We start from the raw sequence: 26728 nt of genomic DNA on the forward strand, positions 1-26728 counted from the left end.
TTTCTTTTACTGTATTTTTAAATTAAAAAGAAAACCTTGATCGGGCATGGCATCTCACGCCTGTAATCCCAGCACTTTGGGAGGCTGAGGCAGGCAGATCACCTGTGAGGTTGGGGGTTGGTCCAGCCCTGACCAACATGGAGAAAACCCCATCTCTACTAAAAATACAAAATTGGCCAGGCATGGTGGCGCAAGCCTGTAGTCCCAGCTACTCGGGAGGCTGAGGCAGGAGAATTGCTTGGCCCGAGGATGGAGATTCATGATGAGCGAGGTTGATGCTGTTGCACTCCAGCCTGGAGCGAGAAACAAAAGAACAAAGGCTCCAGATCTCAAAAACAAAAGAAAAAAGAAAAATCTTTCCTTTGAATAGACTTCACAAAAGGAAGAATTTTTAAAAAGAAAATCTATAAAAATTAAAATACAAAAATTTTTCTTAGACACAGGGTCTCGCCGTGTTGCTCAGGCTGGTCTCCAACTCCTGGCCTCAAGCGAACTTCCTCCAACCTCACCTTCCCAAGTAGCTGGGATTACAGGCATGTACCACCATGCCTGGCTTTTTTTCTTTAAACAACTTTTTAAAAATGTTTTATTTTGTTTTTACTTAACATATAATTGTACTAGAGTAGTGTCTTATCTGTCAGAACACTTTTCTAATGGTAGAGTGTGTGTTACTGCCGTTTCCCACAACAAATGGTGTCATATCTTGGTCTTGGTTGAAGCAATAACATTTCTCAGTGAAACTCTTGCCATTTAAAATTCTTCGTCTTGTAACTCATGCGCAACAGGGTTAGTACATTTCTCAGCTGCCAGTGAGGTTGTTCGTTGTGATTTAACAGGATGACCACAGTGTAAAAACATTCTTATGCCATTAATACACGCTTGTTTTAGGCTACTTGGAAAATTCAAAAACCTAAAAAAAAGAGGAAATAATCATTTATAGTCCTACCACCCAGAGAAAACCACAGTTAATGTTTTGGTGTATTTCCTTCCAGTTTTTTATTTTCCACCTAAACTCTTCAATTACAATCCAACTTTTTTTAAAAAAAAAAACCATGTTTTAAAAAAAGTATAAAGATAATACTGTATCTCAGCACAAAAGAAAATTTTGGAAATGCAGAAAAGACAATGGAAAAGAAAAATCAGTTGTCTGTGATGTCACCACCCAGAAATAGCCACGCTTCCAGCCAGTCTTTTCACATATGTGACTCCTACCGTTTTTATATCTCTTACCATAAACGACAAGCTCTAGAAGAGAATGTAGCAAATGCAGGGGTCCTGAAAGAAGGGGTGCACACTTTGTTTTGTCCCTGATGTTCCTGGGGCACAGGTAATTAAAAGGCTGAAGACCGAGTGCTCTAGAACAGGGCTTCTCAAGGTGTGGTCCGCAAAGCAGCAGCCTCTCCTGGGAGCTTATTGGAAATACAATCGGAGCCTCGCGGGTGGGCCGGGAATCTGTTGTAACAAGCCTTTGGGGGAATTCAGATGCTTGCTCTCTTTACAGTTTGAGAAACACTGCACCAGAAGACTGGACTCTAGGAGGTTGGGGGCTTCAGATGAATTGAAAGTGGAAATTCATTTAGGAAATGGGACGGAACCGCTTTGCAGCATGGAACTCGTTGATACCGACACAACTGTTTGCGTGGTTCAGCTTCCTGAGACAGGGACCACCTGGGTTTGGCATCCCAATGTCTAGCCCCATGCCTGGTCTGTAATAGGTGCTCACCGAATACTTGATGAATGAATCAAGGAATGACTAAGTGAGTGAAAAAGGGATTTCTAGAGCCGTGCCCCACATGCCTCTTTTTCTCTTTTTTAAATTTCTAGGATTGGAACATCAGTTAACATCTGACCACTGCCAGCCCACCCCCTCCCACCCGCGTCGATCGCATCTCTGGGCTCCAGGGATAAAGCAGGTCTTGGAGTACACCATGATTTCACCATTCTTAGTACTGGCCATTGGCACCTGCCTTACCAACTCCTTAGTGCCAGGTATGCTTGGGGACACAGGTGGAGGGATGGGGTAGGGTGAGGGCAGTGTCTATGTTCAAGGTCCCAGAACCATGCAAAGTATTTAAGAGCTGAAAACAGTGTTCAGAGCAGGAAACCTCAACCCTGCTACTTGCATGTGTTAATCGGATAGGTCACTCTTTTCCTATATATATATATTTTATTCTTTCTTTCCTTCTTACCCTTCCTTCCTTCCTCCCTCCCTCTCTCCCTCCCTCCCTCTCTTTCTCTCTCTTGCATCCCTGTGAAGAGACCACCAAACAGGCTTTGTGTGAGCAACAAGGCTGTTTATTTCACCTGGGTGCAGGCAGGCTGAGTCCGAAAAGAGAGTCAGCGAAGGAAGATAGGGGTGGGGCCGTTTTATAGAATTTGGGTAGGTAAAGGAAAATTACAGTCATGGGGGTTGTTCTCTGGCGGGCAAGAGTGGGGGGTCACAGGGTGCTCAGTGGGGGAGCTTTTTGAGCCAGGATGAGCCAGGAGAAGGAATTTCACAAGGTAATGTCATCAGTTAAGGCGAGGACCCGCCATTTTCACTTCTTTTGTGGTGGAATGTCATCAGTTAAGGCAGGAACAGGCCATTTAAATTTCACTTCTTTTGTGATTCTTCAGTTACTTCAGGCCATCTGGATGTATACGTGCAGGTCACAGGGGATATGATGGCTTAGCTGGGGCTCAGAGGCCTGATGCTTTCTTTTTGCGACAGAGACAGAGTCTCACACTCTGTCACCCAGGACGGAGTGCAGTGACGTGATCTCAGCTCACTGCAGCCTTCGCCCCCCAGGTTCAAGTGATCCTCCTGCCTCAGCCTCCCGAGTAGCTGGGATTACAGACGTGCACCACAACACCTGGATAATTTTTGTATTTTTATTAGAGATGGGGTTTCATCATGTTGGCCAGGCTGATCTCGAACTCCTGACCTCAAGTGATCTGCCCGCCTTGGCCTCCCAAAGTGCTGGGATTACAGACGTGAGCCACTGTGCCCAGCCTTTTCCCTTTTATATTATACTATTCTTTGATTGGGGTTTCTGTTCTTTCTTTTATCTTTGATCATTTGAAATATAATGAATCCTATGGACTCTTCCGAGTCTTGGTCCGCTGTGTCTCCTGTCGGTTTTGTCTGCTCATTCTCCCTCATGGGATCGCACATTTTCTTGTCATTTGTAGTTCTCACTAGTGAACTCATCTTCAACAGGAGTTTTTTGTTTTTCTGTTGGAGACTCACGCGGAAGTGTTTCCACAGCGTGGCATGGTGTTTTCAGGACATGAGGGGTTCAACTAATTCTAGGCCAGTTTTTATGTTAATTTCTTGGTTTGCAATTCTTACACTATAAATTCAGATCCCCACTTAGACCTGGCTCAGATTTGGACTTGAATTCACATTTCTTACGAATGACTGTCTTTCTCTGTCCCTTCCATAGCTCCAAGGCAAAATGTGTACCTTTAAACGGCTTCGGCAGGCCTGGTGTGGTGGCTCACGCCTGTAATCCCGGGACTTTGGGAGGCTGAGGTGGGAGGATCGCTTGAGTCCGGGAGTTTGAGGACAGCCTGGGCAACATAGTGAGACCTCCATCTCTAAAAACAAACAAACAAACAGCCGGGCACAGTGCTGCATGCTTATAGTCCTAGCTACTTGGGAGGCTGAGGTGGGAGGATCACTTGAGCCCAGGATTTCAAGATTACGGTGAGCTATAATCAAATTACTCCAGCCTGGGTGACAGAGTGAGACTCTGTCTCTTAAAAAGAAACCAGCTTCTGGCTGGGCATGGTGGCTCACGCCTGTAATCCCAGCACTTTGGGAGGCTGAGGTAGGTGGATCACTTGAAGTCAGGAGTTTGAGACCAGCCTATCCAACATGGCAAAACCCCATCTCTACTAAAAATACAAAAATTAGCCGGGTGTAGTGGCACACTCCTGTAATCCCAGCTGCTTGGGAGGCTGAGGCAGGAGAATCACTTGAACCCAGGAGGCAGAGGTTGCAGTGAGCCGAGATTGCACCACTGCACTTCAGCCTGGGCAACAGAGCAAGACTCCGTGTCAAAAAAGAAAAGAAACCAGCTTCAACCTGAATCTGTACCTGGCCTGCTGTCCCAGGCGTTCCTCTCAGTATCAGCTCCTGTGGGCCCCTCTGGTTTTAGATTCCTTCATCAGTGCTGCCTCCTGAGGATTTTCCTTTCCCCTTTTCTTCCTTTTTCAAGCTATGTGCTATTTTTTTCCCCAGCATTTCTGTATCTGGAGCTGCAGGAGAGCCTTCCTCGGCTCAGTCCATTATGTGGCTAGAAGTCCCCACTTGCCTTCCCTGCACCCCAGTGTTTCCATCTCTCCAGTGGGGATAAGAGTTCCTCCCGCTTAGTGCCATCACAGGAATCACATGGGATAGTCACAGTGTCTGGCAAGGAGTGGATGCTCAGTGAGTGTTGGTCTCTTCTCTTAGGACGGCTATATTTCAGCAGATGAGGAGATGGGGTGCAATGGGGCACCGAGCCTGAGCCGATGGGCTCTCAGGCCATTGCCTCTGAGACCCCGTGATGCCAGCTGCATCCCTGGGGGACCAAGGTCACTCTGGCACGGAGTCCCTGCCTTCTCAGCACTTACAGCCCACCTGGGTGAAAGATGAACTAATGGATGAAAAGGGAAAAGGTGAAAAAGTGACAACATGAAAACTCTTCACGGCTGGGTGCGGTGGCTCACGCCTGTAATCCCAGCACTTTGGGAGGCCAAGGTGGGCGGATCACGAGGTCAGGAGATCGAGACCATCCTGGCTAACACTGTGAAACCCTGTCTCTATTAAAAAAAAAATACAAAAAATTAGCGGGGCATGGTGGCGGGTGCCTATAGTCCCAGCTACTTGGGAGGCTGAGGCAGGAGAATGGTGTGAACCCGGGAGGCAGAGCTTGCAGTGAGCCGAGATTACGCCACTGCACTCCAGCCTGGGCGACAGAGCGAGACTCTATCTCAAAAAAAAAAAAAAAAGAAAGAAAAATCTTTAAACGTTCAGCAATTCAACTTTTTGTATCTGCTGTCGCCAGGCTGGAATGCAATGGCACAATCATGGCTTACTATAGCCTCAAACTCCTGGCCTCAAGCAATCCTCCCACCATGGCCTCCAAAAGTGCTGGGATTACAGGCATGAGCCACTACTCCAGCCTTCTTTATTTTCTTCAGTTAGGTATAACTTACAGAAAAAGGCACTGATCTTAAATACATAGCATGAAAAATTTCTGACATATATTTATACCTGTGTCACCACCACGCAGATCAAGACAGAACATTTCTGGTCATGGGGCATCTGTGGGCTTCCCTGTGCCAACCCCCTCCCAAAGCCAGAGGAGATGCCCAGGCTTACACTGGTCACCAGAGACTCACTTTGCCCGTTTTGAGCTTCATAGAAATGGAATCATACAGTATGTACCGATCAGTGCCCTTTCCCCGGCATTCTATCATGAGCATTTGCGCATATCATTTAGTAGTCTCCAGAAACAATGGCCTCTTGGAATCCAGTTGTCCAGAGCCATCGTTGCTTAAACCAGACTCCAAACCCTTCTCAGGGATAGGCCCTGGGTGGCTCTGGTGAAAAAGACAAGGACTCTGCCCTCATGGGACTCCAATCTAGAGAGAACAAGCCCTCGACCGAGCAGGGGACCTGGTGGCAGAGCCTGGGCTGAACATGAGCAACAGGTGTGGGGCAGGCTGATGTCAGCCCGGCCCCGGGACTCCAAGCTGTTAAGGCAGGGACAGGTTGTCGGCGGTCAGGGTGGGTGGAAGGTCTTCACCACCCAGTGGCAGCCAACTGGCCAAAGAGGCTCTATGACCAACAGCACCGTGGGGTGTTTTGAGGAAGGCAGGAGGGAGGTTGGAACCATCCTGGGCCTGGGGGACCTCCGAGCAAAGCCCTTGGCCCCAGCCTTGCCCAGACTTTATCTCATGTCATCCTAGAACTACTCGTGGATAGCTACGGGTCTCCCATTTCCTGGGGCGGAAACTCTTGTCCAAAGGCACCCTGTCGGGCAGAAGGGCCAAGGTGCTCCCGATTCCCAGTGGGGACTGCTTGGGGATGTCTGAAATTGATGCCCTCAGCAGACACTTCCAGAAGAGAGAGGGTGGACCTGGGGCTGTCAGGGTGAAGGCAGTGGGCTGAGGGATTGGAGTGGTGGCGACGTAAGGGGAGGCCTCTTGGGGAGGGGTGTTGGGGTGTGCTTGGATCCAAGGCTAGAGGTGCATTGCAGCATCGTGCCCGCTTCTCGCCTGTGCTGTCATAGGCTGGGGCAGAGCCACGGCAACGCGTGAGTTTCCAGTTCTCCCACTGGGGCCCTGATCTCAGGCTCTCCATTTCCTAATGTGGAGGAGACACTGGTGCCCACCCACCAAGGCAGTTGGGAGGAATAAGAGAAGCCGTGTTGGGGGCCCCTGGCATCTCGCCCAGAGCCGGTGCGTGTGTGAGGAAGGAGGGCTGTTCTTCACCCACCCCACCCCAAGAGCCAGGCACATGTCGGAGCTGGGCCAAAAGATGAGAATTGTGTCCCCAGCCCACAGACATGCTACATGGCCTTGGACAAGACCCTCCCACTCCTCCTGATCTCGCTTCCCATTCTGTGCAGTGGGAGGCCTCAAAAGAGGAAGCCGCTAGGGAGCCTCCTCTCTAGGCTTCCGACCAGATCTGATAGGGCCCCGGGACAGAGAGGGGCCCCGCAGACTCTGGGAGGGACTCTAGCTCTCATAGCCAGGATCCTGGTCCAGCCCTGGAGATGGGATAATGGGGGTAGGAGGCAATTTTTGAGCCTCTCCTATGGGTCAGGTGTGTCACTTGCCTTATTCAGCCCAGTCCTTAGAGTGACCCTGAGGGGATGGTGCCAGCAATGTCATTTGACAGGGGAAGAGACTGAGGCTCAGGGAGGTGACATAGCTAGTACTTGGAGCAACTGGGGTTTTTTTTGTTTGTTTTTGAGACAGAGTCTCTCTCTCTTGCCCAGGCTGGAGTGCAGTGGCGTGATCTCGGCTCACTGCAACCTCCGCCTCCCGGGTTCAAGCAATTCTCCTGCCTCAGCCTCCTGAGTAGCTGGGACTACAGGTGCACACCGCCACATCTGGCTAATTTTTCGTATTTCGGTAGAGATGGGGTTTCACCATGTTGCCCAAGCTGGTCTTGAACTCCTGAGCTCAGGCGATCCGCCTGCCTTGGCCTTCCAAAGTGCTAGGATTACAGGCGTGAGTCACCACGCCCGGCAGCTGGGGTTTTAGTTGAGGTCTGTCTGGCACTAAAGCTGTGGATTTGTTGCTGGACACACACACGTGAGAAAGAGGGAGAGAGAAAGAAGTGTTCTTAGTTCTCATTTTATCTCAAAACCATAAAGCCCCATCCAGAAGTCATTATCAGCCAAGAGGGATGGAGGCGGGTGATGAGAGATGCAGAATGTCATCCTTGATAACTAATCTAGAACTAACAAGAGTGAGACCACCTGGCTCCTTTGAATTTGACACATTAAGCAAAAGGCAAGCTTCGCTTTCCAGCACTGCTATTAACTCTGCCACCAAGTCAGGTTCCTGCTGAGCCTACTTTAATGAATAAGCTAAGCAGAGTTTATAATTGATGGCTGGCTACATCAGGGGACCCCTGCTGCTGGAAGGAGTTTATTGAATAGGTTAAACATTACTCTCTTAATTGTGCTAGCACAATTCATTTGCTGCCTTAGCAGCTCATCTCCCTACTGGGTAGAAGGAATGAGCATGGGCTTTGGAGCCAAGCCCAGCCCTGCCAGTGTCTGTCTGTGCTGCGTGGCCTTGGGCAAGTCGCTCGTTGTCTCTGAGCCTTGGTTTCTTCATTCTGAGATGTGAGCGGAAGACCCCAGGGTCCACGGGCTTTTCTGGAGGATCTGGATGGCACATATTTATAAACCACAGGTGTGTTGTCTGGGGGCACAACTATTGCACCCTCCTCCAAGTTCAGGCATTCCAGCCTGAGCAATCAGAAGTGGGGGGATCTGTATGTCTGGAGATGGGAGGCTGTCCTCACCCTGCCAAGTAACTGTGTCTCTCTCTGTTTAGAGAAAGAGAAAGACCCCAAGTACTGGCGAGACCAAGCGCAAGAGACACTGAAATATGCCCTGGAGCTTCAGAAGCTCAACACCAACGTGGCTAAGAATGTCATCATGTTCCTGGGAGATGGTGAGGCCCGGGGGCCTGTGGGGGCAGGGGGTGGGGAGACAGGACACCTAGCTAGGAGCCCAGGGAGCCAGGCTGAGTTGAAGGGGGCTGCGTTGAAGGGGCTAGGGGCTCGGGAGGAAGGGTGTTTAAAAGGATGAGGGGCCAGGCTGTGGATTCAAGAGGCCTGCTCTGCCAGCTAGCCCCCTGAGGATCTGGGAGGTAAGGGAGAGAGGGGCTACTCCCTGACATTTACAGAGCCATGCCCGGTGCCAACTGCCCGAGCCTGCCTTGGTACCAAACTAGAGAACTTCTGGGTACCCAAGTAGGCTGATTGGAGAGGCAGGAGCACGAGAGACTGAGGCCCCCACTCCCCACCGCAGGGATGGGCGTCTCCACAGTGACGGCCACCCGCATCCTCAAGGGTCAGCTCCACCACAACCCTGGGGAGGAGACCAGGCTGGAGATGGACAAGTTCCCCTTCGTGGCCCTCTCCAAGGTGAGCCCCATCCCCAAGCCCAGTTCAGGTCTGTATAACCAGCATCCCCAAGCCCAGGTCCGGTCTGTATAACCAGTATCCAGGTCGAGCATCCCAACATGACAGCAGCCAGAGGTCCCCTGACCCCCCTCCATGCCCAAGCTCACTCCCCACCTGCAGCAGCCACCCTCCTGACTTCTGACACCATAGCATCACTGTGCCTGCGTGTGTGTGTGTGTGTGTGTGTGTGTTTAGAGAGAGGGTCTTGCTCTGTTGCCCGGGCTGCAGTGCAGTGGTGCAGTCATAGTTCACTGCAGTCTTCAACTCCTGGGCTCCAGCCATCCTCCCACGTCAGCCTCCTGAGTAGCTGGGACTACAGGTGTGCACCACCACATCTGGATAATGTTTTAATTTTTTTGTAGAGATGGGGATCTCTAATTCTTGGGCTCAAGCGATCCTCCAGCCTTGGCCTCCCAGTCTTGGGATTATAGGCGTGAGCCACCATACCTGGCCTGTATATGCTTTTTACTTTTTTTTTTTTTTTTTTTTTGAGACAGTCTTACTCTGTCTTCCAGGCTGGAGTACAGTAGCATGACCTCAGCTCACTGCAACCTCCGCCTCCTGAGTTCAAGTGATTCTTCTGCCTCAGCCTCCCGAGTAGCTGGGATTACAGGCACGCACCACCATGCCCAGCTGATTTTTGTATTTTTAGTCGAGACGGGGTTTCAACCTGTTGGCAAGGCTGGTCTCGAACTCCTGACCCCAGGTGATCCGCCCACGTGGGCCTCCCAAAGTGCTAGGATTACAGGCATGAGCCACCGTGCCTGGCCTGTATACGCTTTTGCATGAAGTTCTAGGTCATTCATTCTTTTCTGAGGTGGTTCGTGAAGTTAATTAAGCTATAGGCATACCTCAGCTACACTTTGGGTTTGGTTCCAGACCACTGTAATAAAGCAAATATTGTAATGAAGCAAGTCACACATTTTCTGGTTTCCCAGTGCATATAAAAGTTATGTTTGCACCCTACAGTAGTCTTTTAAGTGTAGGACAGCATTATGTCTAAAAAAACATATATACCTTAATTTAAAAATATGCTATTGCTAAAAAACACTAATGAAGTGAGCCATGTTGTTGGAAAAAATAATGTTGATGGACTTGCTTGACACGGGGTTGCCACAGATCTTCAATTTGTAGCAAACACAGTGTCTGTGGAGTACACTAAAATGAGGTATGCCTGTACTGACCTAGGTTGTTCAAGGCAGTGTGCACTGCCGGGTAGCTATTGTTATTGGTGGTGGTGATAGTGGCATTATGTAATAACCTCCACACCCTGGGTCAGGCCCCAGGCTCACTTCTGGGGGAGTAGTGGGGACTGTGGTGCCTTCTGTGCCTTCAAGGCGCTCTCAGGCTGGTGGGGAAGGGAGACAGGCAAATAGTTTCGGGGTCTCTGCTAAACATCTGGATGTAGGGCAACCCTGTGAGGGTGGCCATAGGGCAGGTGGCAGAGAAATCAGAGCTGGTCTTGGCCCCACCTTTCCCTTCCCCAGTCCCCCTCCCCTCACTTTCACTATCCTATCCCTAGGACCCCCACTCCTTCAAGAAGGCCCCTCCCTCTCCCTTCTCCAGGACTCCCCTGCTCCCCAACCCCTCACTGGCTCCTGCAGCCCCAGGCCCAGAGAGAGGCCACTGCTGACCCCACCTGAGCCCCACTCCTCTGCCGGACACTTCTCCGTACTTTGGAGAGCTGGGGTCCCGCCCCAGTGCTGCCAGGGTGCAGGGAATGACGGCAGGAAGCAGGCAGATAGGTAGTCCTGTGGCTCTTGGGGGCTTCAGTGGGCCTGATCAAGGCTATGGGGTCCTCTCTGGTTCTTCACGCCCCAGTCCCCATGGTGTGAGTGGAGGCGGGGTGGGTGGCTGTAGGGGCGAAGTCCTGGCCATCTCCTGACCCTCCTCTCCCACCTGCAGACGTACAACACCAATGCCCAGGTCCCTGACAGCGCCGGCACCGCCACCGCCTACCTGTGTGGGGTGAAGGCCAACGAGGGCACCGTGGGGGTGAGCGCAGCCACCGAGCGTTCCCGGTGCAACACCACCCAGGGGAACGAGGTCACCTCCATCCTGCGCTGGGCCAAGGACGCTGGTGAGTGCAGGGAGCAGCGGGGAGCAGGGTGAGCTTCATGGCCTGTCCGGGCCTCAGTCTTTCCGACTCTGTCACGGGAAGGGGCTAGAGAAGGCTTCTCTGCGGGGCTCCCAGCTATGATGTCTGGGAGTCTGTAATATCCATGGGGTTCCTTCCATGACAGGGGAGGCTGGGGGTTCAGGCTTCACTCAGTGCTGGGTTCTCCTCCCAGTTCATTTCCCTGAGTTGATTCTTCATTTGACTATAAAACGGGTGGGAACATAAAACCCTCGTAGGTTTGGTGTGAGGAGGGAGAGGTCAGCCCAGGGCTAGCCTGTGGGGTGCAGTCCACAGCCACACCCCTTCCCTCCTCAGAATTGGGAGGCCCAGCCCGTGCCCCCAGGAGCTTTAGTCAGGGGCCAAGGCCAAAACACAGGTGACAAGGCCAACACGCAGGTGACAGAGCCACAGTCCACTTGAGATCCCTCAGGGGTCCTGTGGGCGCCTTGATGAAGGGGAGGACTCCAGCCCGGGTGCTCACATCTCAAGGGCCTTCGGGATGAGGGGAGAGGGTCCCAGAGGCAGTGTTCCAGCTGCTCAGCTACTTAGCAGCCACTGCCAGACACCTACTGCTGTGGGTGGGGAGACTGAGACCAGGCAATCCTCCGAACTGAAGGGGGGCCTGTCTTTAGCGGGGAGGGGGAGGGGGAGGGAGGAGGCAGCTGGGACACCCTGATCTGTGGATAAAGCCGAACCTGCCCCTCCTGCACCCCAGGGAAATCTGTGGGCATTGTAACCACCACGAGAGTGAACCATGCCACCCCCAGCGCCGCCTATGCCCACTCAGCTGACCGGGACTGGTACTCGGACAACGAGATGCCTCCTGAGGCCTTGAGCCAGGGCTGCAAGGACATCGCCTACCAGCTCGTGCATAACATCAGGGACATTGACGTGAGTGCTCGGGGGCAGCCGGGCAAGGACGGGGGCAAGGCGGGGCCTCTGGTGGGCAGGAGGCCTCAGGCCCAGGCTGGCCCGGAGAAAGCAGCCTGGCCTGGCTCCCCACACACCTGGGAGGCTCCCAGCCCATTAGGGGATTTGCGGTTGGGCAGGCAGGCACTGTGGGATTTCTCTGCGGTGGGGCTGCGGGGTGAACCCTCATGTGACCGCCACCACACCCCAAGAACCAGGCACCCAGGGATGATTCCATAAATTGGAACCTGGTGCTGTGCCCACCTCTGGCCCCCACTACACAGGGAGGTGGTGGTGGCCAAGTGGCGTCTGCCTGCCCTGCACATTCACATGGGCACAGATGGGCACATTTCTGTACACTCAACCACCAGCATGCCCAGCAAAGAGCTGGTGTGTACAGTGGTTGGTTAGTGCCAGCTCTCTTGTTTAAAATTCGAGTTCCAGACCTCGCCCTGCGTTTTGCTAGCTGTGTGACCTTGGGTCAGTTACTTAACCTCTCTGAGGCTTCCCTTTCACAACTCCTTTGTGAACTGTGCCTGCCTCATAAGCTTATGCCAAGAACTGATTAAGGTAATCCCTGTGGAGCTCAGCACAAGACCTGAGGCCTAGCGAGTGCCCAGAAGGTGGTGGCACTTATGCAGGAGCCACACGGCCTTGCCCTGAAACACACTTCAACAAACTGAGCTGACTCATGAGGCAGAAGTCATCCATGTGACGCTTGCTCTCTGTTCTTTTCTTTTTTTTTTTGAGACAGTCTCCCTCTGTCACCCAGGCTGGAGTGCAGTGGCACGATCTCGGCTCACTGCAAGCTCCGCCTCCCGGGTTCACGCCATTCTCCTGCCTCAGCCTCTTGAGTAGCTGGGACTACAGGCACGCACCACCACGCCCGGCTAATTTTTTGTATTTTCAGTAGAGATGGGGTTTCACCGTGTTAGGTAGGATGGTGTCGATCTCTTGACCTTGTGATCCGCCCACCTCGGCCTCCCGAAGTGCTGGGATTACAGGCGTGAGCCACCGCGCCCGGCCTACTCTCTGTTCTTAAGTGAGAACGCCCGGCTCGTTCCTTTTCAGGCTTTTATTGCCTACTGTGGGGGACTGCTGAGGCAATCTGGGGACTTCTGCCCCTTGAGCCTGGAATGAGGATTCGGTGAGGGGCAGAGAAAGCCCCCCCACCCAGCTATGCCTCACCTCTTTCTCTCCACCACCAGACAAACTCACCTGCCTTCAGCCCTCCATACACTGCCCCCACAAATTTCTGGGGGCCACTTGGCCCCTCTACAGTAGAGACCCATGTCTGCCCTTTTCCCAGCATGGTGGATGAAGTACCCCCTTTCAGGACACACAGTGCTGTTGGCCCCTTTCAGTGAGCAGACATCTGAGGCCAAGCCACTCATCCTGGCTTGCCTTCACCCGACACATGGCCTGGGGTGAGTCCCTTCCCCTCCCTGTGCCTCGGTTTCCCCACCTGTGCAGCAGGAACAGAGAGCCACACTTGCCTGCTCCCAGGGCCGTGGGAGGCCGTGATGAGGTCATGGATGTGAGAACATTTGTTATACAGGCACAGGGTATAATTACATGGGGACTGCTCCTCAGAGGGGTTTGTCAGGGACAGCCTGAGCAGGGGACAGGAACTTGAAGGAAATTGGAGGGGAGGGAAGATGTTTCGGGTGAGGGGGTAGGAGATGAGGAGGGGGGTCACAGGGGCCACGTCAGGGGGCACAAGCCAGGGAGTGAATGAGGAGGGAGGACCTGTGTGAGGACCCCTTTCTTTCCTCCTCTTCCTTTCTCTCCCAGCCCCACCTGCGTCTCCATCACCAACACCCCCCCAAAAGCCTCCCAGTCCCCAGACTGTACATGAAACAAAAATCCTGGTGTCCACCCTGAAAATAAATACTGTTGCTTAAAAAGAAAGAAAGAAAGAAAGAAAGACACAAACCCAAACCCCAAAGCCAAACAGCAAGTCTGTTATTTGGAAGTTTAATGAGCCCGTGTGAAGTCGCTGCCGGGCTGGAAACGATGAGGCTCCCTGCAGGAAGATTGGGGGCTTCGTTTCCACTCTGAAGATGCCAAGAGGTCAGGTTCTGTGGCAACAGTTGGGGGGGTGGGGCAAGGGACCCGTGACCTGGGGTCCCCTTCTCCTTCCCCTCCCAGCCCGCCCTGCTCCCTGAGCTCCTGGCTACAGCGGAGAGCAAGGACTCTGCCTCTCTGAACCACCTGTCTCCCCACTGGCAGTAGAAATGCCTTCCAGTGGCAGCCACCCACTGGGTGCTGGGGACTTCCCCGGGTGACTGCCTTTCCTCCTATGATGGTTCTGTGGATAGATGTTAGTTGTATTTTATTTATCATTATTTTTCTTTTGAGATGGAGTCTCACTCTGTTTCTAAGTCTGGAGTACAGTGGTGCGATCTTGGCTCACTGCAACCTCCACCTGCCGGGTTCAAGCAATTCTCCTGCCTCAGCCTCCTGAGTAGTTGGGATTATAGGTGCACATCACCACGCCTGGCCAGTTTTTTTTTTTGTATTTTTAGTAGAGACGGGATTTCGCCATGTTGACCAGGCTGGTCTCAAACTCTGGACCTCAGGTGATCCACCCGTTTTGGCCTGCCAAAGTGCTGGGATTACAGGCGTGAGCCATCGCGCCCGGCCTATTTTATTTTATTTTTGAGACAGGGTCTCGCTCTGTTGCCCAGACTGGAGTGCAGTGGCGTGATCGCGGCTCACTTCAGTCTCAGCCTTCTGGGCTCAAGTGCTCCTCCTGGCTCAGTCCCTTGAATAGCTGGGATCACCAGTCTGTACCACCATGCCCGGCTAATTTTTGAAACAAATTTTATTTGTATAGACAGGGTCTTGCCATGTTGTCCAGACTGGTCTCAAACTCCTGCTTTCAAGTGATCCTCCTGCCTCAGCCTCCCAAAGTGCTGAGATTACAGGCATGAGCCACCACGCCCAGCCAGTCGCATTTTATGGATAGGAAAACTAGGCTCAGAGAGTTTAGGTGGCAGGCCCTTGATTAGTAGGTGATAGAGTCAGGGTTCAAACCTAAATCTGACTTCAAAGCTCATGGCCATGACCATGGCCTGGATCCAGGCTGGTCCTGGGGCACCTTTCCCACCTCCCCTGCCATTCTGTACTCCTGGCCCTCTATGCATTCTGCAAAACCTAGGTTCTAAGGTGGGAGACAGAGTGGAGGATAGAGCAGGGGACCTATGAGGTGCAGGCCTGGAATGGTGGATCTGGGCCCAGTGTCAGCCAGGCTCTGCACTCCCAAGGTGTCAGCCAGGGGCAGTGGCCCGGGCTGGCGCCCGCGGTGACAAGAGAACACTAGTGTGGTGGTCACCGCAGGCGGCTGCTGTTATGCTCTTGGCCCTATTTTAAAAATAGTCAGGACTTCAAACATGGACTCCCAAGGAAAACAAACAGTCCCGCGTTCGTCTGCCCGCACACACCAGCCGGTGGGTAAAATTAGCCTGGTGGTGACTACACAGCCATGAGGCCCGGCCCCGCTGTTTGCCCAGGCTGCGGTGGGCTGGCTCCCAGCTGTGGGCTGCCCCAAAGACCTCCCTGGCTGGAGCCTCTCCCTGCACGCATTCAGCCTCTCACCGTGGGAGAGGAGGCTCCGGGAGTCCCTGCCCTCTGCTACATGAATACAGCAGGGCCCTAGTGCCATAGCTGGAAAAGCCCTGGGTTTGAATCCTGAATCTGCCACTTCCTGGCTGTGTGGCCTTCAGGGGAAAAAACCCATTTCTGTGCCCATTTTTTTAGTTGGAAAACAGGTGACCAGGGTTTGTTGCAGCCTCGGTATGAAGTTGAGTCAGAATGTATCTTAAGTGTTTAGTGCCTGACACACATTTAAGATACATTCTGACTCAACTTCACACCAAATCTGATGGTCTGATTCTTATTCAAGTGGGAGTTATGTGGATTGCAGGAAGCCAAGTAAGGTAAGTTATCAGCTCCTCCAATATCCCTAGAAGCGCCAAACCACAGTCCCGAGAGACTCATGGTTTCATCTCCCCACAGTGGACAAGTAAGGCCCAGAGAGGACTGAGGCCTGGCTCACCAGGCTGGGAAAGTGTCCACACTGTCCCCAGGGACTCCAGGAGTCCAGGTTCCAAGCCGAGGTCACTGGGGCTTCTGGGCATCTTGGAACCCTGCAGAAGTGATGGCTCCTGTCTCTTTTAGGTGATCATGGGGGGTGGCCGGAAATACATGTACCCCAAGAATAAAACTGATGTGGAGTATGAGATTGACGAGAAAGCCAGGGGCACGAGGCTGGACGGCCTGGACCTCGTTAACATCTGGAAGAGCTTCAAACCGAGACACAAGGTAGCCTGTGTTGGGGCCATGTGGCTGCCGAGGTGGCCTTTGATGGTGAGAGGCTGTGTGACCCCCACTCTGAAGCTCTGTTGTCCTCTATAGAAAGGGCATCAGAATTCTTCCCTCCAGGGGCTCAAATGGACTAAGAGATATACAAGCGGTAGATAGTCGGTGACTGATCATTTCCTTCCCTTGGAGGGGACACGAGAGAGAGGTGGACGGTGAGGAGGAGGCTGGGCCAGGGAATAACCTGCGTCGACATTCAGTCACCCTGAGCACCTGTTGTATGTAGGCCCCTGGTGGGGCATGCGTGAGACAGAGGCTGAGCCAGATGGCCAAGGAAACGTGGAACGCTGTGTGCCTGCATGGGGGATGCCTGGCTCTGTAGGCACCCTGGGGGGACAGACCACAAGGAGGGGCCAAGAAGCCCTGGGCAAGTAGGAGGGCGCAGGGAAGAGGCAGCACTGTATGGATCAGGGGAGGACATGGTTGGCCCCAGTGTGCAAGCCACAGAGGGAGCAGGGAAGCCCTCCACAGTGAGTCCCCCTTGGCTGGGGGACGGAATGGATCGGGGAAGGGAGGCTGGAGGCACCTCCAGAAGGACCCCAAGCGCCGGCTCCTTGGAGCGGCCTCTGGCCCTTTAAATCTGAGCTGCTGGCCTGCGGGCCTGGGGCAGCTGGGGTCTGGAAATGACTGTGGTCAGGGCTGAAGACAGTGGGGAGTAGCCTGGCAGCCACTTTGATGTCACTCTGGGGTTGGGTTTCTGCGAGTTCCAGGACTGGCCCCTGGGGAGGCTTCGTGGAATGAGGCTGAGCCAAGAACAAGGTGGGGGTAGGGACTAGGGAAGGGCCCTGTGGGGTCAATGGGGGTGTGGGACGGAGTGACTTTGAACCTTTTCCATCCCTTCTGAGTCAGCTCAGGCTGGGCCAGAGCCCCCTCCCAGCTCAAGCCAGAGAGACACCAGCCTCAGTTTCTCTACGTGGCACATGGGGCCAGAGTTTCAACCTCCTTGCCCAGCTTACCCTGGAGCTCGGTCTAAGCCTCTAAGATGGGGAGAGAGCGTCTACACCATGGCCCCAAGCCTGGCCACATTGGGTATCAGTCAGGTCCCATGTAGGCCCCACATCCCTAGAAAATCATGCCTTAAGAGTGGGTCTCAGAGTCAGTTTCACCTTTACCATTCGGTGGCTACATGGTCTGTGCGCCTCACTGCCCTTATCTGTAAAGAGGGAGTAACGGGAACAACCTTGGAGACAGCACAGGAGAGTCACCTCCAGGAAGCAGGGGCCGGGGGCGGCAAAGCCCCACTTTCTGAGCCTCTCCGCCCTGCTCCCCACAACAGCCCCTGAGGCTTGAAAAGCCACCGATCCCATGGTCATTGCCAAGAGAAGGCAGGGGGTCTCCTAAGGGCACACAGCAGATCCTTGGCAGTGCTGGGACCCTTGGTCCAGGCCAACATGGTGCCCTCTCCAGGCCTGGCCTGGCTGGCTTCTTTCCATGGACTTTATTCCTGGGGAAACAGCCCCACCTTTATCTCCCGTCCTAGATGGGGCCCCCAAAGCAGAACTAGGGCTTTGCTTCCTCCCTGGCACTCCACAGCCTCCGGAAAACACAGCCCAGGCCTGTCAGCCCTCGAGGCCTCTGGAGACCTGTGCCTGGCTCTTCTTTGCCCCGTGATCCCTCCCTCCTGGGATAGCCTTCCTGACCCCAGGCTGTTAAATTCCCACTTGTCCTCCAGGGCCCCATTAGAACATCACCTCCACCAGGAAGCCCTCCCTGGTCCTGTGTCTGGGCTCACGGCCTCCCTGGGCTCTATCAGAATTCTCATCCCCTTGCATTATACATTATAATGTGCTATTGATTCATCATTTCTTGAGGTCAGGGATGGTGGGTCCTCAGGGAGGGATTTTTAAGTGAAGGAAGGAAATAAGTAAAGGCCTCAGACTCCGGTAGCTGCTGGGGTCAGTCCTTCCGACTCTCCCTAGCTCCCGGCATGTGCTGACACAGCCCTTCCTCCTAGCACTCCCACTTCATCTGGAACCGCACGGAACTCCTGACCCTTGACCCCCACAATGTGGACTACCTATTGGGTAAGTGGAGGGAGTGGAGTGGAGGATGCATGGCTTGGAGCCTGGTGGCCAAGGCTGTGTGTGGCCAGCACCTGGGGACAAGGCCCCAGCCTGACACTCACTTAGGGGCCTCTACCCTTGGGCTCCAGGACCTGGGAGAAGCAAGGAAGGAGGTTCTGATTCCTGGAATTAGGCCTGAAATCTGCTGGCTGTGCAGGGGGATTAGCCCCACTGCGCACAAGAAGAAACTGAAGCTCAAAGAGGGGAGTGGCACACGGCATGTGGCACAGCCGACAGGGGTACGGCCCAGGCAAGTTGGATCCCTGGCTGGGAACTGGGACTTAACGGCTCCTGGGCTATGGAGCCTGGGACCTGGAGTCAGCTCTACTGTGTGCATGGACAGGGCAGAAGCCAGCCAAGTTATCTCTGCCCATCCTGATGATTGCCCTCCTCCCCAGGCAGTGGGGAGCAGGTGGTGAGGGCACAGGGGCAGCTTCAGGTCTGGTGGGATGAGGCCCTGAGCACCACCACGCAGCTATCTGGGTCTTCTTTTCCAGCTGCCTGTAGTGCCAAGCAAGTGGTTGCAAAATCTCCTGCAGACATTTCCCAAGGAACACAGCTCCACGTCCTGGGTGTCATTAGAGGTTATGGGCTCAGAGCTGTGCACCTGGTGGGTCCTCCAGACACATACACACAGCCTCTTGCTTGCCTGGCTCACACGGCACATACCCAGTACCACACGGGCTGTGCATGCACCCGTGCATCATGCTGGTTTTGCTCATGGATCTTAGAGCCAGAGTGCCGGGTTCAAATCCAGCTCTACCACCTCTAAGCTGTGTGACCTTGGGCAAGTGATTTCTCCTCTCTCTGCCTCAGTTTCCTCTTCTATAAAGTAGGGATAGTGACTCTCCCATAAAATGGAGATAGTGATGGGGCTGGAGACAGCCCCTGGGTTGTCATGAGCATGACATGAACTTGTGTTGTATAAGTTATCTGTTGCTGTGTAACAAACTATCTCAAAACTTAGGCCAGGTGCAGGCCGGGCACGGTGGCTCACGCCTGTAATCCCAGCACTTTGGGAGGCCGAGGTGGACAGATCACGAGGTCAGGAGATCGAGACCATCCTAGCTAACACAGTGAAACCCCGTCTCTCCTAAAATTACAAAAAATTAGCCTGGCGTGGTGGCAGGTGCCTGTAGTCCCAGCTACTCAGGAGGCTGAGGCAAGAGAATGGTGTCAACCTGGGACGCGGAGCTTGCAGTGAGCCGAGATCGCACCACTGTGCTCCAGCCTGGGCGACAGAGCGAGACTCCGTCTCAAAACAAAAAACAAACAAAAACTTAGGCCAGGTACAATGGCTCACACCTGTAATCCTAGCACTTTGGGAGGCCAAGGCAGGTTGATCACTTGAGCCCAGGAGTTTGAGACCAGCCTGGGCAACATAGCGAGACCTCAACTCTACAAAATTTTTTTTTAAAACTGGCCAGGTGTGGTGGTGCACACCTTTAGTCCCAGCTACTCAGGAGGCTGAGGAAGGAGGATCCACCTGAGCCCAGGAGGTTGAGACTGCAGTGAGTTGTGATTATGCCACTGCACTACTGCACCCCAGCTGGGGTGACAGAGCAAGACCCTATCTAAAAGAAAGAAAGAAAGAGAGAGAGAGAGAGAAAGAGGAAAGAAAGAGGAAGGAAGGAAGGAAAAAGAAAAAGAGAGAAAGAAAGGAAAGAAAGAGAGAAGGAAAGAGAGAGAGAAGGAAAGAGAGAGAAAGAGAGAAAAGAAGAAACCAGGTGTGGTGGTTCAGGAGGCTGAGGTGGGAGGCTTGCTTGAGCCCAAGAGTTCGAGCCTGCAGTGAGCTATGATCATGCTACTGCACTCCAGTTTGGGCAACAGAGTGAGATCCTGTCACAAAACAAAACTTAACAGTTTAAAACAAGAGTAGACATTTATTGCCTCACTCAATTTCTTTGGGTCAGGAATCTGGGGACAGCTTAGCTGGGTCTCCCATGAGGTTGTAGTCATCTGAAGGCTTGACTGGGGCTGGCCCTTCCTGGACGGTTCACTCCCATGGCTGGCGAGTTGGTCTTGGCTGTTAGCAGGAGGCCTCAGTTCCTTGGCACATTGCTCTCTGTAGAGCAGCTTGAGTGTCCTCGTCACGTGGTGGCTGGCTTCCCACAGAGATCCAAGAGTATATACACAGAAGCTACAGCATTTTATGCCCCAACCTTGGAGATCACACAAATGTCATTTCATTTCACTGAAATGTCGTTTCAGTTACATACAAAGGCTAGTGTGGGAGGAGACCACACAAGCGCGTGAATTCCAGGGGGCAGGGGTTATTGGGCACCATCTTGGAGGCTAGCTTTTGCCTGCTCCAAAGCGCTCACAGCATGTGGCACAAAGTAAACGCTGTATGCACTGGAGCTATTGTTTGGCTGTGTACCCGTTCACAGAGGACAGGATGTTCTGGAAGGACACCAGAATCAGAAGCACCAGCATAGGACACATGGAATTTTGTGCCATGGGCAAGAAACGGATCATTCTCCTTATGTCACAAGTGAGAAAACGGAGCCCAGTGAGCAGGGGGGGACAATGATTCCAAACCTTCTGCTGTTTTGCTGCACAGGCCACCATGCCCTTCAAACCCAACATGTAAATGCACACACACCCTAGCAGCCCCATCGAGTCCAGGCTGTGGCCCACTGCCTTGGGGCCACAGTCCTGTGTGCTGAGCCCTACAGGCTGGAGGCAGACTGACTGATGGATTTGAACCCCAGATCTGCCCCTTTGCAGCTGACAATAGCAAGTTATGGAACACCTCTGGGCCTTAGTGCTCCTCCTCTGTAAAAGCGCATGGCGATCCCGCCCCGCCATAGTGGTGGGAGTGAAGATGAAAGGAATTGGGGCTGGGCACGGAGGCTCACTCCTGTAATCCCAACACTTTGGGAGGCCGAGGAGGGTGGATGACCTGAGGTCAGGCTTGAGACCAGCCTGGCCAACATGGTAAAACCCTGTCTCTACTTAAAATACAAAAAAAAATTAGCCGGTGTGGTGATGCATGTCTGTAATCCCAGCTACTCGGGAGGCTGAGGCAGGGGAATCACTGGAACCCAGGAGGCAGAGGTTGCAGTGAGCCTGAGCCGAGATCGCACCACTGCACTCCAGCCTGGACAACAGAGTGAGACTCTGTCTCCAAAAAAAAAAAGAAAAAGAATTGGGGGCCCAATTCTGGGCCCACAAAAATCACCCAGATAAGGATCCTCCCAGCCACCATACTCTACCCCCAAGTTGGCTGTGGGGAGCTTGCGTCCCCTGAGACACCCCAAGTTCCTTGGGGTCCTCCTAGCAGGGTCACAGCCTCTCAGCATCCGCATCCTCCTGGTGTCCTCCTCAGGTCTCTTTGAGCCGGGGGACATGGAGTACGAGCTGAACAGGAACAACGTGACGGACCCATCACTCTCCGAGATGGTGGTGGTGGCCATCCAGATCCTGCGGAAGAACCCCAAAGGCTTCTTCTTGCTGGTGGAAGGTAGGAGCCCAGGGTCTGCTGAGAGGGGGCTGCTGGAAACACGGCCCTGGTGTCAGGGGATGGAGAAGTCCAGCTCTTAAAGGGAACTGACTGGGTTTGGGGGTGAAGGGAGAGGTCCCTTTAGGAAAATGGGTTGCGGAAGGAGACAGGTGGCTCGCTGCTCTCCTTTGGGCATAGAGATGCAAGTCAGGTTCACCAGTCCAGGAAGGCTTCCTGGGAGAGGAGGCAGATTTCTCCCCTTTGGTAGTCTTTCTTGGAGACCTGGCCCTGGAGGGGCAAGCAGCCCCTCAACCTCACTGCCCGGAAAGGCAAATCCGCAGGCTCCGGCTTTCCCACGCTGTGCGCCGACATTCCCAGGCTCCTCGAGCGCCGTCCAGGGGCCTTACGGACAGACCTGAATTCTTGGCCTGGCGCTGCCATCTGCTGGCGGTGTGACCTCTACCTGTGCGCTTCTGTTAAGTGAAGCCAAAAATAGCATCTGTCTCCTGGAGAGTGATTCACCTCCACTGTGTTCAGAGACATAAAGTACTTGGAACGGGACCCAGTAAAGAATAAACCCTGTGTTTCTATTATTAGTCTTATGGCTACACAATAGTTAAGGCGGGAACAATAGGAAGTGTGAGGAAGTGATAAAGATTCCAGAAACCTTCCAGTGCTAACAGCCCTTGCCCACCGCGGTTCCTCATGTTGCCCTGCTGACATCGGTATGTATACACACACGCACATGCACACACGAGTATGTTTGCACATATGCTCCCCACGCATACACACACGCTCAGCCCCTCCGCCTTCCAGAGGCGAGTGTCTGCCAGCCCAGCTTGGCTGCTTTCTTGCCAAACCCCGGGGTTCCCACTCAAGCACAGCGGTCTCGGCCTGGCCCCAAACAGGCCTCTGACGCCGAGGAGCCAGCCAGAAACCAGCGGTGGCGAGCACGGGCTCCCCCGGGAGCAGTTCCCTTTGTGAGCAAGGCCAGAATGGGCCGGCCAGGCCAGCTGCTCCTAGAGCCACAACAAAGGGAGGACCCGCCCTGCCAGCCGGCCACCCCACCATGAGGCTCAGGCTGGTGGGAACAGAGGGCTGCCTGGCGCCCAGGACCCTCCAAGCTGGGAGCGTCCACCAGGCAGCGCCCTCCTGTTAGAGAGGGAGGTGTTCCTTTAAGGTCACAGAGCCCTCGGCTGCTGGGCCAAGCCTCCAGCCAGGCCCCTGCACTCACCCGGGGGTGGGAGGTGGGGGCGGAGGCAGCGGGGGTTCAGGTTTCGGCAGGGCTTTGTGGAACCTGCCACAGGCACTGCCCAGGCACTGGGGACTTTCGCCACCTCTGGGAGCTCCATGCTTTCTTTTTAGAGGGGATGATTTGAGGTAGAGATGAAAAACGGGGTTAGGACGAGTCACACCTGAATTCACATCCCGGCAAATCCCACCGTGGGCCTCCCCACGCTAGGCCTCAGTTGCTCCATCTGTAAATAGGACTGATCATATTCCTCTCTCCCAGCACTGCTGTTCAGGGGAAAAGAAACATGGGTGTGTCATGCCTGGCTTGTTGTAGGGATTCCAGCATGCCCCCTTCACTACCTCCCAAAGGCTTCAGTGCCTCCTTCAAGCAGCTAGAGACAGTGCTGGGAGGGGCGGTGGGAGGAGCATAGCTTTCCGGCCTGGTGGATCTGATTACACATCTGGGCTTTGCAGCCCCCATGCGTGTGCCTTTGGCCCCAGGGCTGTCCCTCTCTGGGCTCCATCAGGTTGAATGACTGCGTGAAATGCCTAGGCAGTGGTGCTAGCACAGAGTGGTGTCCAGTGAAGGTTCCTGTCCTTCCCTAGCTAACAAAGGTTAATCCAGCAGCAGTGTCGTGGGGCCGGGGAGCAGATCTTCCTCCCCTCCTCTCTTACCCGAGGCCTTTGCCTTGGTGTCCCAAGGAGGCAGGATCGACCACGGGCACCATGAAGGCAAAGCCAAGCAGGCCCTGCACGAGGCGGTAGAGATGGACCGGGCCATCGGGCAGGCAGGCAGCATGACCTCCTTGGAAGACACTCTGACCGTGGTCACCGCGGACCATTCCCATGTCTTCACCTTTGGTGGATACACCCCCCGTGGCAACTCTATCTTTGGTAGGCGGGCCTTCTTTGGGGTGGACACTCCTGGGGTCTTCTGTCTACCCACTTGGGAGCAGGAGTGGGTGGGAGAGCCAGCAAGCCCAGAGCATGGTAGGGACTCGATGACAACTGGGTGGGGAGGGAGAGTGACTGGGATGGTGAGAAAATACAGGGTGAGGCGGGGGAGTGAGTTGAGTGGTGGTCGGGTGGACAGGCAGGTGGGTGGATGGATGGCCACATTGAACATGGCTGGGCGAGAACGCGGATAGATGAATGGGGGAGAGGATGGCTGGCTGGCTGGAGGATGGATGGATGGATGGATGGATGATGGATGGATGATGGATGGACAGATGAATGGGAGGGACATGAGTACAATGGGAACTGGGGAATGGTTAGTTGGAAGTAATAAGGTAGCTTCATGGAGGCATTGTGGGGCCCTTCAGAGAAGATCCCAGGGGTTACCAAGCCACCAAGAAGCCCAATCTGGGGGCTGGGGACTGTACTCCTGGTACGCCAACATGACCCCTGAACACCCCCTCCCTGTGCAGGTCTGGCCCCCATGCTGAGTGACACAGACAAGAAGCCCTTCACTGCCATCCTGTATGGCAATGGGCCCGGCTACAAGGTGGTGGGCGGTGAACGAGAGAATGTCTCCATGGTGGACTATGGTGAGACCCTCCAGGACCCAGGGCTGGGAGGGGACAGGGCACACCTCGGGGAGGGGCTTGGGAATAGGGTGTCAGCTTGTGGTCAAGATCAGGGGTCTCAGAATGACTGGGACTTGAGTGAGAACAACCTCAGTTTGAATTGCCTTCTACAGTCTAGCAGCTCTGAGACTTTGGGCATGTGACTTCACCTTTCTCTGCTGCCGTTTCCTTTCTAAAAGGGTTCTTCTACCTTCGAAGGTTGTCTGAAGGACCAAATGGGTCTGATGAGCTTAGCATAGTGCCTGGCAGAAGTAGGTGCTCAATATTTTATACTCATTTTTCTTGGCTCTTTAATATTCCAGTATACAAGACTTTGCAGTTAGTTCATCCCATCCCATATCCTTCATTTGTTCTTTTTTTTTTTTTTTTTTTTGAGACGGAGTCTCGCTCTGTCTCCCAGGCTGGAGTGCAGTGGCCGGATCTCAGCTCACTGCAAGCTCCGCCTCCCGGGTTCACGCCATTCTCCTGCCTCAGCCTCCCGAGTAGCTGGGACTACAGGCGCCCGCACCTCGCCCGGCTAGTTTTTTGTATTTTTTAGTAGAGACGGGGTTTCACCGTGTTAGCCAGGATGGTCTTGATCTTGTGACCTCGTGATCCGCCCGTCTCGGCCTCCCAAAGTGCTGGGATTACAGGCTTGAGCCACCGCGCCCGGCCCCTTCATTTGTTCTTGATACTCCCAGTGGTTCCAGGGGGTCTAAAGATGCAGCAGTGGTAAGAGTCTCCCTCGCAACTCTCCCTGCTGATCCAAGCAGCCCCAATGAGGTTAACTTTCTCTGTTGGGGGTTGAGGATGCAGACTCCTGTGTCAGAACAGGCTCAGATTCAAATCCTGTGGCCTTAGGCAAAATGACTTTCCCACATTGAGCCTCCTTTTCCTCTTCTATGAAATGGGAGCATTCAAGCCAGCCTGGAAGGGGGATGGAAAAGCTGCGTGCGCAGCGCCAGGCCCCTGGCAGGCTCTCAGCAGGCGTTTCTCCTGGCCCACAGCTCACAACAACTACCAGGCGCAGTCTGCTGTGCCCCTGCGCCACGAGACCCACGGCGGGGAGGATGTGGCCGTCTTCTCCAAGGGCCCCATGGCACACCTGCTGCACGGCGTCCATGAGCAGAACTACATCCCCCACGTGATGGCGTATGCAGCCTGCATCGGGGCCAACCTCGACCACTGTGCCCCTGCCAGCTCGGCAGGCAGCCTTGCTGCAGGCCCCCTGCTGCTCCCCCTGGCCCTCTTCCCCCTGAGCATCCTGTTCTGAGGGCCCAGGGCCCGGGCACCCACGAGCCCGTGACACGCCAACTTCCCACTCCCCAGGGCTGCCCACCGCCCGGCAGCCCACCCCGCAAGGGGCAGGGAGGTGGGGGCCTCCTCAGCCTCTGCAACTGCGAGAAAGGGGACCCAGGAAACCAAAGTCTGCCGCCCACCTCGCTCCCCTCTGGAATCTTCCCCGAGGGCCAAACCCACTTCTGGCCTCCAGCCTTTGCTCCCTCCCCGCTGCCCTTTGGCCAACAGGGTAGATTTCTCTTGGGCAAGCAGAGAGCACAGACTGCAGAAATTCTCAAAGCCTCTTATTTTTCTAGCAAACATATTTCTCCAGACCCAGAGGCCCTGAAGCCTCCATGGAACATTCCGGATCTGACCCTTCCACTCTCATCTCCTTCCCTCTAGAACCCCCCAGGCCCTACCATGCTCATGTCCCTGTCCTCAGGCCCAGCCCTTCTTCAGGGGAGATGAGGTCTTTCTCCTCAGGACAAGGCCTCGCTCGCTCACTCCAAGGCCACTGGGGTCCCAGGAAGCTGGTGCCTGGGGGGCCATCCTACCCGACGTGGCCCAGGCCAGGAAGAGCCACCTGGCAGGGCTCACACTCCTGGGCTCTGAACACGCATGCCAGCTCCTCTCTGAAGCGATTCTCCCGTTTGGAACGGCAAAAAAAAAATTTTTTCTCTTTTTGGTGGTGGTTAAAAGGGAACACAAAACATTTAAATAAAACTTTCCAAACATTTCTGAGGACAGAGCTGAGTCTTTGTGGTCGGTGAGAAAAAGACTGAAAGAAGCTTATTTCTCTGGGAAGAAATGGCCTCAGGGCCCAGGGTACAGGTGGGTTGGACAGGGTGGAAAGGCCTTCTGCTGTCCTGGGGGTTTCACACTCCCTACCTATGCCACTTTGGACACATTGCTTTGTGTCTCAGTTTTCTTGTCTGTGAAATGGGAGACAACCCACTTCTGGGTTGCTGTGAGGATTAAAGAGGAGGCTGGCCGGGTGCAGTGGCTCACACCTGTAATTCCAGCACTTTGGGAGGTGGAGGCAGGCGGAAC

The 26728-nt window shown here is 54.0% G+C and overlaps 1 protein-coding gene across 6 annotated transcripts in view; it reads left to right on the forward strand.

Annotated features, from left to right (window-relative positions):
• The window catches only part of ALPL (alkaline phosphatase, biomineralization associated), a 69111-nt gene extending 42687 nt beyond the window's left edge, over nt 1–26424 (forward strand). For 2 of the 6 annotated variants that reach the window (XM_009201218.4, XM_003891274.5), the window contains exons 2-12: nt 1825–1989; nt 8047–8166; nt 8526–8641; nt 10586–10760; nt 11515–11690; nt 15891–16034; nt 18046–18115; nt 21486–21620; nt 23535–23726; nt 24260–24379; nt 25405–26424. In XM_009201218.4, coding sequence (XP_009199482.1) covers nt 1929–1989; nt 8047–8166; nt 8526–8641; nt 10586–10760; nt 11515–11690; nt 15891–16034; nt 18046–18115; nt 21486–21620; nt 23535–23726; nt 24260–24379; nt 25405–25670 — 1575 coding nt within the window. In that variant the 5' untranslated portion in view covers nt 1825–1928 and the 3' untranslated portion in view covers nt 25671–26424. Of the gene's footprint in view, nt 1–1824; nt 1990–4438; nt 4645–8046; nt 8167–8525; nt 8642–10585; nt 10761–11514; nt 11691–15890; nt 16080–18045; nt 18116–21485; nt 21621–23534; nt 23727–24259; nt 24380–25404 lie in introns of those variants that run through there. The other 4 variants (XM_031665158.1, XM_031665162.1, XM_031665163.1 and 1 more) reach the window with 4 other exon arrangements.
• The last annotated feature ends 304 nt before the right edge of the window (nt 26425–26728 follow it).

Source organism: Papio anubis, chromosome 1 (genome assembly GCF_008728515.1).
Source record: "Papio anubis isolate 15944 chromosome 1, Panubis1.0, whole genome shotgun sequence".
NCBI classification, from domain to species: Eukaryota; Metazoa; Chordata; class Mammalia; order Primates; family Cercopithecidae; genus Papio; species Papio anubis.